Source organism: Buteo buteo, chromosome 19 (genome assembly GCF_964188355.1).
Source record: "Buteo buteo chromosome 19, bButBut1.hap1.1, whole genome shotgun sequence".
Lineage (NCBI taxonomy): Eukaryota > Metazoa > Chordata > Aves > Accipitriformes > Accipitridae > Buteo > Buteo buteo.
Window position 1 is genome coordinate 8721294 of NC_134189.1, and position 16142 is coordinate 8737435.

Genomic DNA, 16142 nt, shown 5'->3' on the forward strand with positions numbered 1-16142 from the left:
GAGCCCCCCTCATGAAAGTGGAAGCCTCTGGGGATGAATCAATGAAATTCCTTTTTGCCGAGGATATCAAGGGCATACAAAGGGAATCTGGGTTCCATGCACAAACAGGAAAGCTGTGGAAATCCAAAATATAAGTACTGAATAGCCTGGCAACGGAACTTCTGCAACTTGCTGCAATGAAAAGAAACCAAATCCACATGGGGCACCCACCCCACTCTGCAATAACTGTCTTTGTTTCCTAGCTTTTTTCTTCTCTGCATTTTCAGCGACCCGTCTATAGATTTTGAACTTACTATATTCCCAGACATCTTGGCAGCAGAGAGCCACAGGGATCTTTATTAGCTGTGTGACAACACTGGACATGCGAGATGGACATTGAGCTTACCTGGAGGGGGGAAGGAGGAGATGGAAGCAGAAGGTGAGCATGATTTATTGAACACTTAAATCCTTAAACAAGAATATTTTTCATAAAATTGAAATTTACTTTCCAGTATATTCCTTCTCTCTTTGTTTTAATTCTTCCATCGTATCTTGTGGTGCTATGCTGTTTATCTGTAAGCTCATCACAAATGGTTTGATTTTAAGAAATCAAGCTTGGAAAGAAGAAATATAAAAAAATAAAATATAAGAACTAGATGATAGAAAACCCCTTGTATTTCACCTGCCTTCTATTCAGCTGCTAGATATGTAGCAGGTGTACCCCTGTTTCTTCAATCACAATGAGTTGTGTTCTTCAAAGGACAATGTGTCATTTCAAGTATACACAAAACTATAGTAGGTACCATTTTGGCCCATCTCAGATCCTATCATCGTTTTATTCTACTGTGAAGGAACCACTGAGCGTGTGATTCTTAAATCAGAACAGTTTTCCTTTCTTACTAATTACGCCTTTTAGTTAATTGATTTTAGTAAAGAGCTTTGAACCTGGAAAATATACCAATTTCTCATGACAAGACACAGCTTGGAAACAGGCAGCAGAATGGAGGCAAGGTGGGGGTTCCAGAGCTGCCTCTCCCATCCCCAGGAGCAACGGAGGCATATCAGCCCTGCTGGCTTCCTCACTCAGTCTGCCCTTGGCTCTCAAAAGTAGCCCATGGGCAGCCAGTGAGCATTGCCTCCTCTTGTACCCAGCTTGTTACGCAGCTATCCAAACTCCCCAAGCAAGCAAAAGCTGTAAAGTTAATGAAAGGAACTGAAGTCAAGGAAGAATGAAGAAGGTTGGGATTGAGTCTAGGAAGACAAAGTTGGTTTTGCAGGTCAAACCCAGCAGTGGAGCCATCTGGCCCGAGCAGGATGGAAAACATGAACTGCTTTGAGAACAATGACCCAGGGAACAATATGCCAGGGACTACGAGAAGGGAGAAAGACAAAATGCAAGGGACTTGGGAGGTGGAGTCAAAACTATGAACCTTATGTTAAAGTGTTTGGCTTTTATGGAAAAAGAGAAAATTGTGTTGCATTAATAGCGTGTTAAGTAAAAACAATGGTTGAATAGTTTGCCACTATTCCCTGTAAACTGTTGCTGAAAATGCATTCTACTTTGTGAAATGTCATCCAGTAAAGATTCAGTAGGAAATAATTAGTATGCGTTAATCTTATATTAGTGGTATACCGTTTCAGAAGCAGTAGGGGAGAGCCTGATCGCTTGAAAGGACCCCCCTGATTGTCTGGCTACTTTCTCCATTATTTTTTGCTTGCTTCTTTGATGATCATCCGAATCTCCCAGAAGGCAGACGACGTGTACCGGATGCAACCTGTTCTCCATAAGAAGTTGGCAGATTTCCTCTGACTCTTGCTCTGGCAGTATGTCGGTGAACAGACACACCGACTGGCAGGCTGGGTCCTCGAATGCTGCGGCCAAGCCGCTCGCAGCATTCGTGCCATTCTCAAACCGCAGGGATCGAATCCAGGCTGCTGCTTCAGCGACGCTGCTGAGCGAACACCTGACTAGGCAGTCGCGCCATTTTAACACCTATTCAAAGAAAAAAAGGAGAAAGAAAGAAATCAGCGACAGAAGCCCCCTCACACGTGCAGGTCTTCGCTAACACGGGCCGGGCGTGAGATTCCCTATTGGGGATTTCTGTTCTTAGGCGTCCCGTAGCTCGCCCCTGCCTCCCAGCTGCGGCAGCCGGCCCTCAGAGGAGACCCTCCCGCCGCTCCCCGCTCCCCGCCTCGCCTGGCCGGAGAACGCCACGACGTTGAAGAGGGCGCCGGTGGGGCCGCCGGCCAGCAGGAAGAGGCTCCGCACCAGGCTCTCCCGCAGCAGCCCCGCCGCGGGGCCCTCGCCCGCCCGCATCCCGACCACGAAGGTGAGGCCCGGGGTCCCCCCGGCCGGGCCCGCCATGGCGGGGAGACGCAGCCGGGGCTGCTCGGGCGGCCGCGGCCGGTACCGCGCGCGGGCCCCGTTGCTACGCAACCGGACGCTGTGGGCCGGGCCGCCGGGCGGAGCGGCGAGGGGGGGAAAGCGGGGCGGGTTATTTCTTTAGCTCCTTCTTTAAAGGCGGCCAGCGGCGTCGTCTTCTTTCCCCGCTCGGAAAGGAGCGGTTTGGCCTGGGAGGTCGCCCTCTCTCCCTCTTTTGAGCCCGCCGTGGGCTCCGCCAACTTTTGTGACTCACGAGGAACCCCCCGCCGGTGCGTTGGAGCCGTCCCGCCGCTCCCAAGTGCTGGAGGAGGAGGGGAGGCGGGGGTGCCCACGCAGCCACAGCGGGCCCACCCGCGGGTCGGGGGCAGCGGATGTGTCACCGTGTCACCGTGTCTCCGTGTCGCCACGCCACGCCGCCGCCTGGACGCTTTGCCTCGCTTCTCCCCGTGCCCCTTTCCCCCTAACGCGTCCGGAGTTGGTAGGCGCCAGGGCGGGCCAATCGCCGCGGCTGTTGTTGGGAGGTGGCGGGGGTGACATTGGGGGGGGGGGGCGGCGGTGGCGGCGGAGGTGCCATCATGCTGGCGTCGCTGGGGCGGTCGGCGGGGCGGCTGCTGCGGGCCGGGAGCGGCGCGACCGGGCTGCGGCAGTGAGTGGGGCGGGCGAGGGGAGTGGGGCGGGTCGGGCCGGGTGCCGGCGGGGCCGGGAGTGAGGTGGCGGCGGTGCGTTTGTTGCAGCGCGGGCGGCGGGGTGCACATCCGTCCGCGGTACCGGCAGTTCCCGGAGCTGACGCGGGCGCAGGTGATCCGGAGCGAGCTCCTCAGCGGCTTCATGTGGTTCTGGATCTTCTGGCACTTCTGGCACAGCTCGGACGCGGTGCTGGTGAGGCCGCCGCGGCTCGGGGCGGGGGGAGCGGGGGCCGGGGCCTTGTCCGGGCTCTGACCGTGCCTCTCTCCCAGGGCCACTTCCCCTACCCCGACCCTTCGGCCTGGACGGACGAGGAGCTGGGGATCCCTCCGGACGACGCGGAATAGGCGCCGCCGGCCGCGGTACACCGGTACGCCGGCTGCCGCCCTTCCTCGCACGGACCCGGCGGCCCCCGGGGGCTGCAGCCGGGCTGGGCTTTGTCTTTAAAGGGCAGTAAATGCAGTCACCGGTCCTCACGCAGTCTGGAGCATGCTTTAAGCTTTGCTTCAAAGCTCCCGGCTGTGATACGGCGCTAGGGCATCGTGCCTGGCCCCGCTTTCTGGCTGCCTTCTCTTGGTACTGCTAGAAGTACCCTACTTTCAGCAATTATTTGTGTGCTTCCGAAGGTTAATGTGCCAAACCACCGTTGCACAGAGTGCAAGTGTTTGCTTGCACCGTTTATTGCCTTCACACACTCTTCTTCTCAGATATCTGAATACTGGAGTCCTGGTAGCCTAGTTTTGGCAATATAAGCCTACACTGTAACAACCTATTTTTTGAGGAGTTGCAGCTTAACTGCTACCAGTTCAAAATTTTTTTTTTTGTGCTATTCTGTAGACCCAGCATTACCTAACCTTAAGGACATGCTGTCTCTCTTTCTAGAGAGAGAGACACCTGTGCAGTTTTCCCCTTAAAGGTTTGAGGCTTTTGCTCATTTCTGATTCCTTAATTACCCTTTCTCTTAAGCTGCTGTGTCACGTTATGGCTCTAAAACTAAACCAGCTTCAACTACTGCTGAAGGCAGCATGGGTGCTATCGAGGAGGTCCTTCCCTTGCTCTTGGTGGTGGGAAAAGGACAGGTGAAAAAGTTCTCAGGATTCTCTTCTGTCACTTGCAGGTCCCTGGAACGAAAGAGGCCCCTGGAACCAAAGCTTTGGCTCCTCCATCCTTATTTCAATAAAAGTTAACCATTACAAACTCTAAGCTAAATTGTACCTTGTTTTTGAGTACCTACTGTAGGATTTCTGGAGGCTGAACATTATGGCTGCAGAGGCAGGGTACTTGAGTCCACATGAGCTTCTGTAATGTTTGCTTGATATATAATGTGCTGTCCCCAAGAAATAAGGTGATTTATCCATGATTTAAAACTTCCACAAGTGCACAGTCATTAAAGCTCTGTCAAATAATCACTAAAAGGGTAGGGAAGAAATAAAACTTGTGTTACAAGCTGAAGAGAAGCTAACTGAAAGACATTTCACTGAAATCTTGTCACCAAGTAGCAACTGGAATAACAGTTGCCATAGAAGCAGGTGAAGTTACCCTGAAGAGAACCTAGATCAGCTGGTGCCAAGCTTTCCCCAAGGTGAGGGGAAATCACCCTTGGGTATTACCAAAGTCCAGAATAATCCTTGTGAAGTGAAACTTCTGCAATGGTAAAAATGCCTTGGGGCCAAGCACAGTGGTCCAGCGTAAGGAAGATGAAGGGAGGTGGGTTACTCTCCAGACATTGCATGGTGTTTTTTTGCCCCCCCCCGGCCCTTTTTTCCTTCTAGAGTTACATTCTAAAACAACAACATCAAAGTAAATTTTTCACTCCCCTTAATCACCTTAGTTGCACCTCTGGAACTCCATGGTGATGAGTTGTGAATTACATGATAAACAATCTCCTTCAGGCTTTTCCATGCAGTCAATCTTTATTATAGCAGTATTCTCATATTCACATCAAGTACATAGAACTTTTTGCCTTTTATATAATACAGAGTTCTTTAAATAACTTTACACAGAAATAGTTTTCTTCAATCTGAATTCAGCTATCAAATTTTAATATGTTTTAAGTCTCCATGCTCTCTAACCAAACTGGACAATATTTCCCATTGTACAAATTTACATGAGAAAAATTCCAAAGTACAAATGAAGGGACAACAAAAGTAAAGGGGGAAGGAACAAACAAGAAAAATAAGTTGTATTGGCAATTACAGGGGAAACTTGTAGAAGGAAAGAAGGGGAGTTGCCATGACCTATGTAACAGGAAACCAAAACCAAACATTTTGTTATGAATTAAAAAATAAATACAAGTTTCAAAACAATTACTCCATTGTAGATTTTAAAAAGCAGCTATGGAAATCTACTAACACAATTGGTTTTTTTAAGTAACCAGACTGGACCTTCTACTTTGCAGTCATAAGCCCCTCACAGACCTCTGGTGGTCAAAAAAAAAACAAACCAAAAAACAGCTGAAAGGAATGTTGTGTTAGCACAGAGTTTAAATTGGTGGGGCATACATTTCATTGCACTAAGGAACAAACAAACAAATCAAATCTGTATATAAATCTCCCTTTCCTCTCCTTACTAGATACTTTGCCTCTCATAAACAAGCCTCTGTATTATGAGGTAATGCCATTGTCTTGACTATATATAAAAATAATCAAGTTTAAAGGATATAGATCTGTGTATCTATAAACTTTAAACAAGCCAGTCCTCTCTAACTCCCCCGTAGGGTCCAACTACCGAGTGCTACACCTTCCATCACTTCTTAATGAAACATATGCATTGCGCCTCTCGTGGAAACCCCCGCAAGAGACCGGTGCACCTTTCCTAATCTAGGAAAAGCAGCCTGCGCTCAAGTAAGAAAGACAGACAGTGCAAGTAATGCACAACAGATTACAAACATGTATACCTGCTCCTTCAAAACAAGGCAGAGTCACAGAAGGCAACAGTGGCCAGCCTGCATGTGTGGTTTGACAAAGGGGAAGAGGGATCCAATTAGGCAGCTGATGACTGATTACTTTTGCAATTGCTTAAGAAAAATGTCACCTGCCCAGCCCTGGGAGACCATCACTACACCTGACACGAGGTGGGGAGGGAAATTACAACTGGAGGATGAAGGGCCAGGAGGAACACTGCACCTGCAGTCAGGATGACCACAGCGCAGGTGGGCTGGCTCGTACATCCCAAATAGCAGTAGACCCTGCTCTAGCAGCACAGGTCAGCAGTGGATTCCAGAGGGATTTCAAGGGTAGCAGGGGGCAGGACTTTCCCCAATCCCAACAAATGAGATCAGAAGAAAAGCAATGTTAATTTGGGCTGCCAACACATGCAAGTTGGCCACTGTCAGGTTTCTGTCAGTTGAGGAGAAGTGTGGAGACAGGGGGAGGAAGGGGAGGCAGGTAGGACACAAGGCTCATGAAGGAATGATGTGCATTTTTTTTTTGTTGATTTTTTTTTTGTGTTTTTTTTTTTTTCCTAAAGGTTCACAGCTTTGAATAAAAAAAAGCACATTTATTGCACTTACATTTTATTTTAGACAGAGTTAATTTAAATTATGCCCTCTGTACCCCCCACCATCCCAAAATAACCCAACACCCAAGTTTGGTCCATTTTGCCCCCTAGACCCAACATCCATGCCCAGATGGTGGGCTTCATTTCCTCTGCTAATGTTCCACTGAACTCCCAAACACACAGATTTTCTTTTCAGCTAGGGTGAATACACAAATGCAACACAGAATGACATTTATCAAAACAAAACCCAACCACTTCCCAAACAAAAAAGAAAACATAGTTATTTTTTGTGGTTTACTCACTCAAAAGTACATGTCACACAAGGCTTATTCTAAAGTACAGCTGCTGCAAACACGACAAATGAGACAAAAATGACCAGACAGGCCACTGCTGGCTCTTACGGAGGCCAGATGAGCTGAACACATTGCTGCTGTGATGCCATGAAGCAAATGCCTAGGTAGCTTAGAAGTTTCTAAACCCTCCCACCAGCAACCTTCTCTTAGGGAAATAGTTTCTTTGTGATTTTTTTTTTTTTTTTTTTAAAAAGGACAAAATACCATCTTCTCACTTTTAGTACTTTTAGTGCAGAATTTGGGGTAGGTGGTAGGATTCCAGATAGTTCCTGGAACATTAGTTTTTGCACTTTGCTTTCTAAAAGGAACAAAACCAAATTAAAATTGGTCTGATATTTCATATGAACTGTGCATTTAGACATAACTTTGTAATTTACAATTATGCCCAAAGTCTTGCCCCAAAGAAGGAAAGGAAAAGACCTGAAAAAGCACTAATACCAAACCCCATTATTTTGTCCTTTATGGACAAGTAGGTTAAATATGACACTGGTATGTAGGTACTGCCAGAAGTCTATGTAACCGGTCTGAAATTTGACTAGATCAAATTCAAACACACTGGTTGTCCCTCAGCTGACAAGACACCTACCGTCTCCCACAGTTAACATGCAATAACAATATGTGACCACTGAAGAGTAACTGCAAGAGACCCAAGGAAGAACTAAGGAAACCTGTTGATATTCCAGAAAACAAAATTAATTGCACTTTCTGGGCCAGGGAATTAATTGTATGGTCTGATATATGTGGACTTTGATTACATGAGTACTAGCCATCAATTTCTCCTCATCTAGCTCTCATTTTTCATCCACCATCTCATTCCGAGATGCTATGACAGTGTAACTTTGGGCCTCTCTGGAGCTTTCTACGAGGTTTCTTTTAATAAGATCTTTGTGTCTTTGGAGGGGGAGGAGGGCTTATTTATTTTTAAATTAAATGAACCTCATTTAACTTTCGATAGAGCAGATTTCAAGCAGCAGGTTTACTGTAACTGGATTAGGTATCCTTCAATTCCCAGCTTTGAAATGATCATAGGTATTTTGGGGAATGCTCTCTGCCCTCCTTGCTCTTTTACAGACATTTACCAGCCCCAAACTACCTACCTATAGTAATAGCTATATACAAAACTACTGCATCAGAAGTAAACCAAAGCCACTGCTCTAGTTACAAAGCACCTGGTTTACATTCTGTTGTACTTTTTAAGGTTGTGAAGGCACATGATCATTTGGCAAACTGCAAAGACTGTTTTGGGGGATCCCTATGTAAACCATTTAACAGAGGGTCTTGGTAGCTCTCTCTTCTAAAGAAGAGAGATAAGCTAGTTTTCATCTGAATTTGTTCTTTGTATATTCTATATTCTGCAGTGTTTAAAGTTTCCTCCTTCCACAGTTTCATAGTTATTTACTGCTGTTATGGTGCTGACTTGGTAGCTTCTGTGTTAGCATCCTTGAAACTTAAATGCAAAGAGAAAGTTTTAACAACTTTGCTCTGCTCTTCTGATAATTTTATTTACTAGGTAAGAAGCAATGAAGCAACGAAGAAAGATATTTAAAATGCATGCCAAAACAAATACGAAGTGCAAATGCATATTAACAAGGCTGCAGTAAACAGAAAGTTTGTTTCATAAACTTCTATGTAAAATGCGTTAACAGAAAACCAGAATACCCAGCACCTTCAAAGTGATGCTGTAACAGTCCACTCATGCAACTGCTTTTTAACTGAACTTGGCTGTACCTAGAAGCTTTGCCTGTCACATTGTGCTACTGGTGATACTTTTTTCAACAGACAGAAGACACATCTACAGTACAATGAATAGTTTGTGCTACACATGCTGCACTCACAGTCAAGAAGGGAATGAAATCTATAGGCTGCAGAAGTGTGAAATGTCTACATGCTTCTCCCTTAAATTTAGCCCCTCCAGCTATCAAAACTTCAACTCGTATTTGTTTGTCAGGTTTCTGGGGATCTGGCTTCCCCAAATGTTCTGGAAAATGCTGGATGCATTTACATCACCAGGCAAACACAGAAGCAAACCTATTTATGCATCATCTTCAGTGTAATTTTTCCTCTGATTTGGGCATTTGTGGAAAGACATGGTATTTATCAACAGTCAGCATTTCACTCATTTTATGTCATGAAGGCCAAATTCTGCCTCAAACATTCTGCATCATCATCACCAGCTGCAAGAGCATTCAAGTACAAGAAAAGATGATTTTAGGTAAGCATAAAAAGCAGAATTAGATTAATTTAATGACCTACATGAGTTTGGCAAAAAAGAAATGACTGGACTAATTGTATCTGGCCTATGTAGGACTTAATTCACACAGAAATTACTTTCAAAATAACCAGGCCTCTGCTTATACCATTTGGTTTAAGCTCCACTACGATGTTCCAGTTCCAGCAAATACACCGCAGGAAACAATCACGTACTGACAGGGAAGATGTAACAGATAACAGGCCTCTTCTAACTGTATGGAAAAGGAAAGGCAGAGGGGAAGGTGTATGTGTGGTTAATAAAAGACATGAATATCTGGGATTGCATACTGGTAGGTTTGCAAATAATTATTAGATACTAGATACTGCAGAGCTAAAAGCAGTATGAGTGTCTAGATGTTTGTCCCAACACATGTACACAAAATATGTACTAGCATTTCCATACTATGCCATGAGCTTGTGGTTGGGACACCACAGAGAAGCTTAAGAAATTTGGTGTAATGGACACGAATGTATTGGTCATTTCACTTTACTTTCTTCATTGCACTGCTATACAGGGCACTTGGTTCTTGTCTACTCTTACCTCCCCATTCACTAAACATCTACAGGGCACCTTTAAGACTGGTTCTGATGGCATGCAAGACATCCAGAAAAACTCCTGAAGGAAAAGATTAAAAAAAAATAATAATCCCAATTATTTACAAACCAAGTTTCTTCCGAAGTTTTGCATGAGTATTATGTGGGACCTCTTACAGACAAACACACATTACTACAGCTATCTGGAAGGAAACAAACAAACGTGAAAACCAGTAGAAATGCATCCTGAAAGGACTTCTCTAAACAGCAGCCAAACAACTTGCACATTCCTCAGGGAACCCCCCCCCCCCAAAACAGAAAAACAAAACTACAAACAAACAAAACCCCAATAAAAAAAACCCCAGAGATCATGTGTTACTTATAAAGTGCTTTGCATGGACAAGGATAGCAGTTTTCCTTGTGCTTTTCTTATGGGCTCAAGAAGCATATTGTAGACTAATGGGTAATGAATCTTCACAAAAGTAAGTTCATTTTAAGCAAAGATGGAATGAAATTCCTAACAGTTGTATTTTAGCAGACGATCTTCTGCCAGCATGACCTTGTGGAAGGAAACTAGGGCTTTTAACAAGCTCTGTGAAACAAATGACTGTTGAACCACCTGTACATACTTGCTCCAATAACAGTTTCTTTTGAGAGAACATTAATTTCCAGTATGCCCAACATGTACAAATTAGGCTACAGCCCACACAGGGGCTGGAGCAACACACAGGGTGGAATGAGAATGAGCAGTGACCACTTCACCCTCTGGGAGTCTGTAAATGCTCTCACCTGCCTGCTGACCCCAGTGGTCCCAGGCTCCTTCCACCTCTTAGGTACTGGCCTCAGTTGATCACCAGGGAGCACTCATTCCAATTTCAACCATCTGCACACCACCACTCCCTCGTCACCTTCTCCACACTGGAAAGTGGCTATTGCTACTATTTAAATTCCTGCCAATCTCAATAAGGAAAAAAATCTTACAGCATCTGAAGACCCACAGCAGACAAGAAAAAATTTGTGCTTATTTTTTTTTTTAAAATGCATCCTGTACACAAAATCAATTCTATTCATGTACCAACATGAATCACTTCATTCTTGTAGTGACTATTAAGTCATTCACTATTGCTGTCTTGCTAATGTTTGTGGAATTAATATGAATACACAGTATTTCAGTTATAATTCCCACTTCAGATTAGTCCAGTCCCTATAACCCCAGTAAATATTTACTGACAAACATAACAGACTACCAGCAACACCGCAGAACTCCAGGGTTTTAAAAGCACGTTCCACTACCAATGTGCGTTTCTCCCTTCGCCTGGGAGCAACCTTCCGTAGACAGAAACAGTCCAACTCTCCTAGGGAGGGAAGGACAGTGTCCTCACCCAATGCACCCATGTTTAGCACAGACGCCACATTCACACACATTAAACTCCTTCATTTATTTGTCATGACTTTGTTTAACAACCCCCACCTCCTCCCAGCAAGAACCTCCCCGCTAGAGGGGGGTCGGTTCTCCTGCCTCACCTGGAGTGGTACAGGGCAGATAGGAATCAAATTCTGAAAACTTCTGTTTGAGCTTGAATTTCTTTCTAATGTGGTCTGACTTGCCTCTGTACAAATAATTTACATGTAAAACCACACACCAGAGAACTCCGCAAACAGATCACATCACAAGATATTCTACTAGAGGTAAACGATGTGCAGAACTTTACCAGTTGTTTTTTCCCTGACTGGGTAACTTGTCAAAAAGCTACCAACCATTTGAAAACCAGGATTGGAGGACAGGAAAACAAAGCACTCTAATGGAGATACCGCCACCTTCATCCTAGTTTGCAAAGTGTACAAAAGGGAAAGACAAACGGGAGGGAAGAGATGACAGGGAAGAAAGCAATGAGAGGAGAAGTAGTCAGCGTGGATCCAGCAAGTACCGTTTTGTTTTGATCTAACAACTTGCCATTAGGACAAGATGCTCCACATTTACACACACACTTATCAGAGGACATTTAGTTAACAGGATAAAAATCCTTTAAAAAAAGCTCTCGAAAGTACCAAAACATAATTTTCGGAATGTCTAATTCTAGGGGGTTTTGTATTTCTATTCAATTCAACCTGAGAACTTTTTTTCCCATTTATGAAAACATTACATATTGGTAAGGTACCTGGCATTAACCTGCACCCTCATTTAAAATAAAACTTTTAAAGTAGGTACATACACCATTCACAGTCTGTATCAGGAATTCTACAGACTTCAGATGCTGCGGTAGCATCTTTGATAAACACATTGTATCATATGATACAAAAGAAAAAAAAATAAACAGAGAGGACAATCTCGCTACATTTTTTTTTTTTAAACTTCAGTTTGTTGCTGGACCAACAAAAGAAGGATCTACCTAATCCTTCTAAAAGATGTTGTAAATGCACACACCAAGAAAATACTGGAAAAGGAAAAAGGTTAAGGTTGGTGGTTGTTGTTTGTTTTTTGAAGAAGTGATAAAGTAAATCTGAAAAAAGGTGCAGCAGCATCCCCTTTTCCTTCAGATTAACCTCTTCGACTTTTGAGTAACATCTTCTCCAGCTCCCATCACCCCACACTTTTAATTTTACTGGAATAAAACCCAATAATATAGACAGATTTAGGTGTTTGACATTGTAATACAGTGAAAAGGGGATACTGCATTGTCCACAAATCAGTGAGTACACTGGGAAAAAAAAAGATCGGAATGGAGGATGATTCTTTTAAATTAGCACTCATCAGATTTTCAGCCTCTGATGGTACGTTGTTAGAGGGAGAAAGCCGACCAGCAGACCATCCAAAGCAAGTCTCCTAAGTTGCGGCAGCAGTTCCATCCCCTCATGCCCGAGCACCACAGTCAAACCACGAGCGCACTCTCCTCTCTCCTGGGAATGATGCCAACGGCACAGGCAGCCACTGCGGGTCTCCGAATGCATGTGGTGGTTTGTGTTGAAGGAGAAACACTGGCAGCAGAGGATTCTGGTTCCCAAAAAGGTACTTTTTCCCATTGTGTTGGACTGGCAGTTCCATTCTGCTCCACTTTTAAGCTTATGGATATCTTTTCTAAATTACTTTAGGTTTTGCGGAGCAGAATAGAGTTTTGATGTTAAGAAACTGTAGGAACACAAGACTTAAATAACAGAGTGGGTGCTGCCATGGTGCTGTGGCTACTTGAACGCTGCAAATTCTCCTGTAGAGGGAGGACAAGAGCTTAGTTTAAAAAGGTGATTTCCGTTACTAGGTGGTCAGAGATTTTCTCCAGACTAGTCGAACATTAGGTTGAATATAAAAGATGTTAAAAAATGCAAACTGTTAAAATTAAAGCACAAAAGAATACATAGTGGGAGAACATTGAATACAGACCCAGCATATTTTACCGGAAAAGAATTTCTTGAAAGCAAGCTGTACCCATTCTTCCCAAGACAGAAGTCTGAAAGTTCAAGCAAAGTCTAATTCATCATGCATTTGAAAATAACATGTGTCAGTTTAATTTCACTTTAAACTCCTTATTGCACATATATCCTCCTGAAAAGCAACAACTGCAATAAACGTGTCAGACTGCAAACTAATTTCTATTCTGGTGTAAAACTGGTTTCGTAACAAAGAACTATTTGACACACATATTAACCTTTAAAGACTATATACAGTAAAGTGCCTGAATATTACGCCAGTATTGAAGAATGCTAGGATCTGGTTTAGAAACCAACAGAGCAACCTACTGTGAGAAAAATAAGAATAGTGAGATTGTCTACTCACTCCCAGACTAGGAATTAGGCCTCGCTACTAGGGAGCACAACAAATAAAGCAACCCCATGCTTCCTTCAGAATTACTGGATAAGCAGTAATGCTATCCAGTGCTTTCACATGCAATTATCTCCTGAAATTCTACATAGTTTATTTAGCATCAGCATGCCGTGAGATAGACTGGAAGTCCCATTTCAGAGATGATGAAACTATGGCACAGAGTAAAATCACTGCCCAAAGTCTTAAGAAGTTTGCCAGAACACTGAATAGAAGCTGAATCTAAGATACTCATCCTCTTAATCTTACACATTAGCCAAAAGATTTCCCTGCCACCCACAAAGAAATTGTATTCTATAGGATTTTTAGGGAGGGGTGTCCAACTATGCTTAACCAAAAGGACTTAGGAGCAAGAGAAAAAGAAACATACATGTAACTTCCCTGTGTTGGGTTTCACATGAATTTTGGGTTAGTTTATGCCCCTTCCTTGACAGCACTCCTCAGAGTCCTCCCAATAATGAAGGAACAATAAGCATGCATAAAGACCCCCTTCGTTTTGTTCAACAGAAGCGTGTTGAATGCCATTACATCCAAACAACTGTTCCCTATCTTGGTGTCCTTCCATCCTTTCAAGAGCAAGCGTTCTGTTGGCTTTGGTTTTTCTTAAGAATCTTATTCTGAATATTGGAAACAAACCAGAAACATCCCTGCAAACAGAATTTTAGGCTGATAGCATTAATTCCATGGAATGTATTGCTCTATAAAGAAGGAACCAAGAAAAGCGATCAGCAGTCAGCACGAGGAGGGGGAAGAGAAGGCATCTACAGGGCCTGGTAGGAACAGCCGATCCAGCTGCTCTAAGGGAACACGAAGAAAGCAGGGAGAGGGGAGAGGGCTCTGTGTGTCATACAAAATGAGAAAGGAGTACACCCAAGGCCTAAAATAAGGGTGGCTGGCACAGGGGACTCTGACAGATCTCAAGCTCTACATGTCTTGATAGACTGTGGTGGTAGGTTTAAGTTATAACAACAAAAGAATTAAAAACTTCACAATGGGTCCAACTGCCTATTTTACTAGTTCTACCAACAGATAAAACCCTTGCTCTAAAATACGCTAAATATTTGATAATTTTTCTTGCTTCTCTCTGACACATTTCACCAATTTCCCAACTCCCTTCACAGTATCTTCTAGAAACACCTCAATTTTTGTACTTTTTTTAAGAGAAGGACAAAAAAGTCATCAAGTATTGCCTGTGAGGCTAATTTTTAAGAATGACATTCACGCTTAGCTACACTTTCAAAACATGGTCTACTTAATTTATTTTTCAGTCTGCCTTCCTAAACTGCTGATTAAAGATCAATTTATAAACAAGAGATTGCTCCCTCATTACTCATCTTGTCCTTCTGCCCATTTCTGGTAATAATTCAGCTTTTAATAGTCATACAGGGATTTCAGAAGATAAAAAATGAACCATTAATTGGGAAAGGGCAATGGAAAAACAGGATCAGAAGTCAAGAAGCATTTCAGATAGAATGGTAGCTATAAAAAGGTGATTTTCAGATTTTTCTGCTGTTTAAATAAAACCTTAGCAAAGAAATTTTCTTTGACAAGCTAATGCTAAATCTCCTCTTTCAAAATTCAGGTGCTAATCCGATCTCAAATCAACAGAAGACCAAAATAGGTAACACGTTCATCTAATAATGGGAATACCTTGACTGAACATGTATAAAATGCAGTTACCAGTAACAGCTTTCCCTAGATGAGGAACACAGATGGCTATACCTATCCACATACAGGAATCTTCCATCGTGCTAGGTGTCAACAGGACTTTCTGAGGAGTAGCTAGAATGCTTTATGTCACCCTTTCTATTCTGAAGATGTAAAATACCTGTAAGCTGGCTCTGTTATCTTCTGAAAGAAGCCCATCTGTAGGAGAGGGAGAAAGAGCACAGGCAACCGCTTCCTGAGACTTAGATGCATACAGATAAATGATGTAACCTGAACCGTGAATTCACTGTTTTCTAGAGGGACAGGAAGGTCTTGCCTGAGAGCAATGAATGGATGAAATGAAGACAGCTTTAGGAACAGGACCCAATATGCCCTAACCTGCAGGAACAGGATCGTCCTGATTCTGCCACGCTGAGTCTTTGGACTAACGGCCAACGCTAATCTAAACTGGGACTACTGCAGTCACACTCTCCTTCCTGAGCTGAGCTGTAGAGCAATGACCTGCCCGTTGTGCCACAGCAGCACTACCTGTCCCTGAGGCAACGTGGCTCAAGGAGCTGACCTAGCAAATGCAAGCTCAGGCTGATGGGCAAGGAAAGTTTTCTAACCAGATTTTGGAGAGCTGCTCTGTTGACGGTGGGGGGAACCCGCTCAACTGCGCAGAATGGACTTGTGGAATTGGAGAGCATCCGCCAGAGTAAGGAGCTGGGCCGTGGCTGCTCCAAATGAGACCAGCTTACCACATACTTAGTGATTTGGGATGTGAAAAAAACAACACACATTTTTATTCATTGTGAGCCAGCCATCTGATGTGCTTTTTACCAAGCAGAATTTCAGATACTTGCTTTGACTGGTAACAAAGCAATTCCTTTCCAAAGGATGGATAGCATTTGAAAATCTACACTTCTTACAGAGCCCTTTCAAGTTAGTTGCTACGGTCTTTTCACGTTTGTCACATGCAAAGGCAAGTGGAAACTAT

The 16142-nt window shown here is 43.8% G+C and overlaps 3 protein-coding genes across 4 annotated transcripts in view; 1 reads left to right on the forward strand and 2 right to left on the reverse strand.

Annotated features, from left to right (window-relative positions):
- Positions 1-65: 65 nt before the first annotated feature.
- On the reverse strand, positions 66-2373 carry LOC142041749 (von Willebrand factor A domain-containing protein 3B-like). Its single transcript, XM_075050837.1, has 3 exons — positions 2177-2373; positions 1613-1972; positions 66-593 (listed from the first exon to the last, which is right to left on the reverse strand). Exons 1-3 carry the CDS (start codon positions 2342-2344, stop codon positions 564-566), a joined length of 558 nt encoding a protein of 185 aa, XP_074906938.1. The 5' UTR covers positions 2345-2373; the 3' UTR covers positions 66-563.
- Positions 2374-2892: 519 nt separating this feature from the next.
- NDUFB2 (NADH:ubiquinone oxidoreductase subunit B2) lies at positions 2893-4249 on the forward strand. Its single transcript, XM_075050823.1, has 4 exons — positions 2893-3008; positions 3097-3241; positions 3319-3416; positions 4164-4249. Exons 1-3 carry the CDS (start codon positions 2938-2940, stop codon positions 3391-3393), a joined length of 291 nt encoding a protein of 96 aa, XP_074906924.1. The 5' UTR covers positions 2893-2937; the 3' UTR covers positions 3394-3416; positions 4164-4249.
- A 684-nt stretch (positions 4250-4933) lies between these two features.
- Positions 4934-16142, reverse strand: part of BRAF (B-Raf proto-oncogene, serine/threonine kinase) — an 87607-nt gene continuing 76398 nt past the window's right edge. For both annotated transcript variants that reach the window (XM_075052011.1, XM_075052010.1), the window contains one exon: positions 4934-12884. In XM_075052011.1, coding sequence (XP_074908112.1) covers positions 12862-12884 — 23 coding nt within the window. In that variant the 3' untranslated portion in view covers positions 4934-12861. The remainder of the gene's footprint in view (positions 12885-16142) is intronic.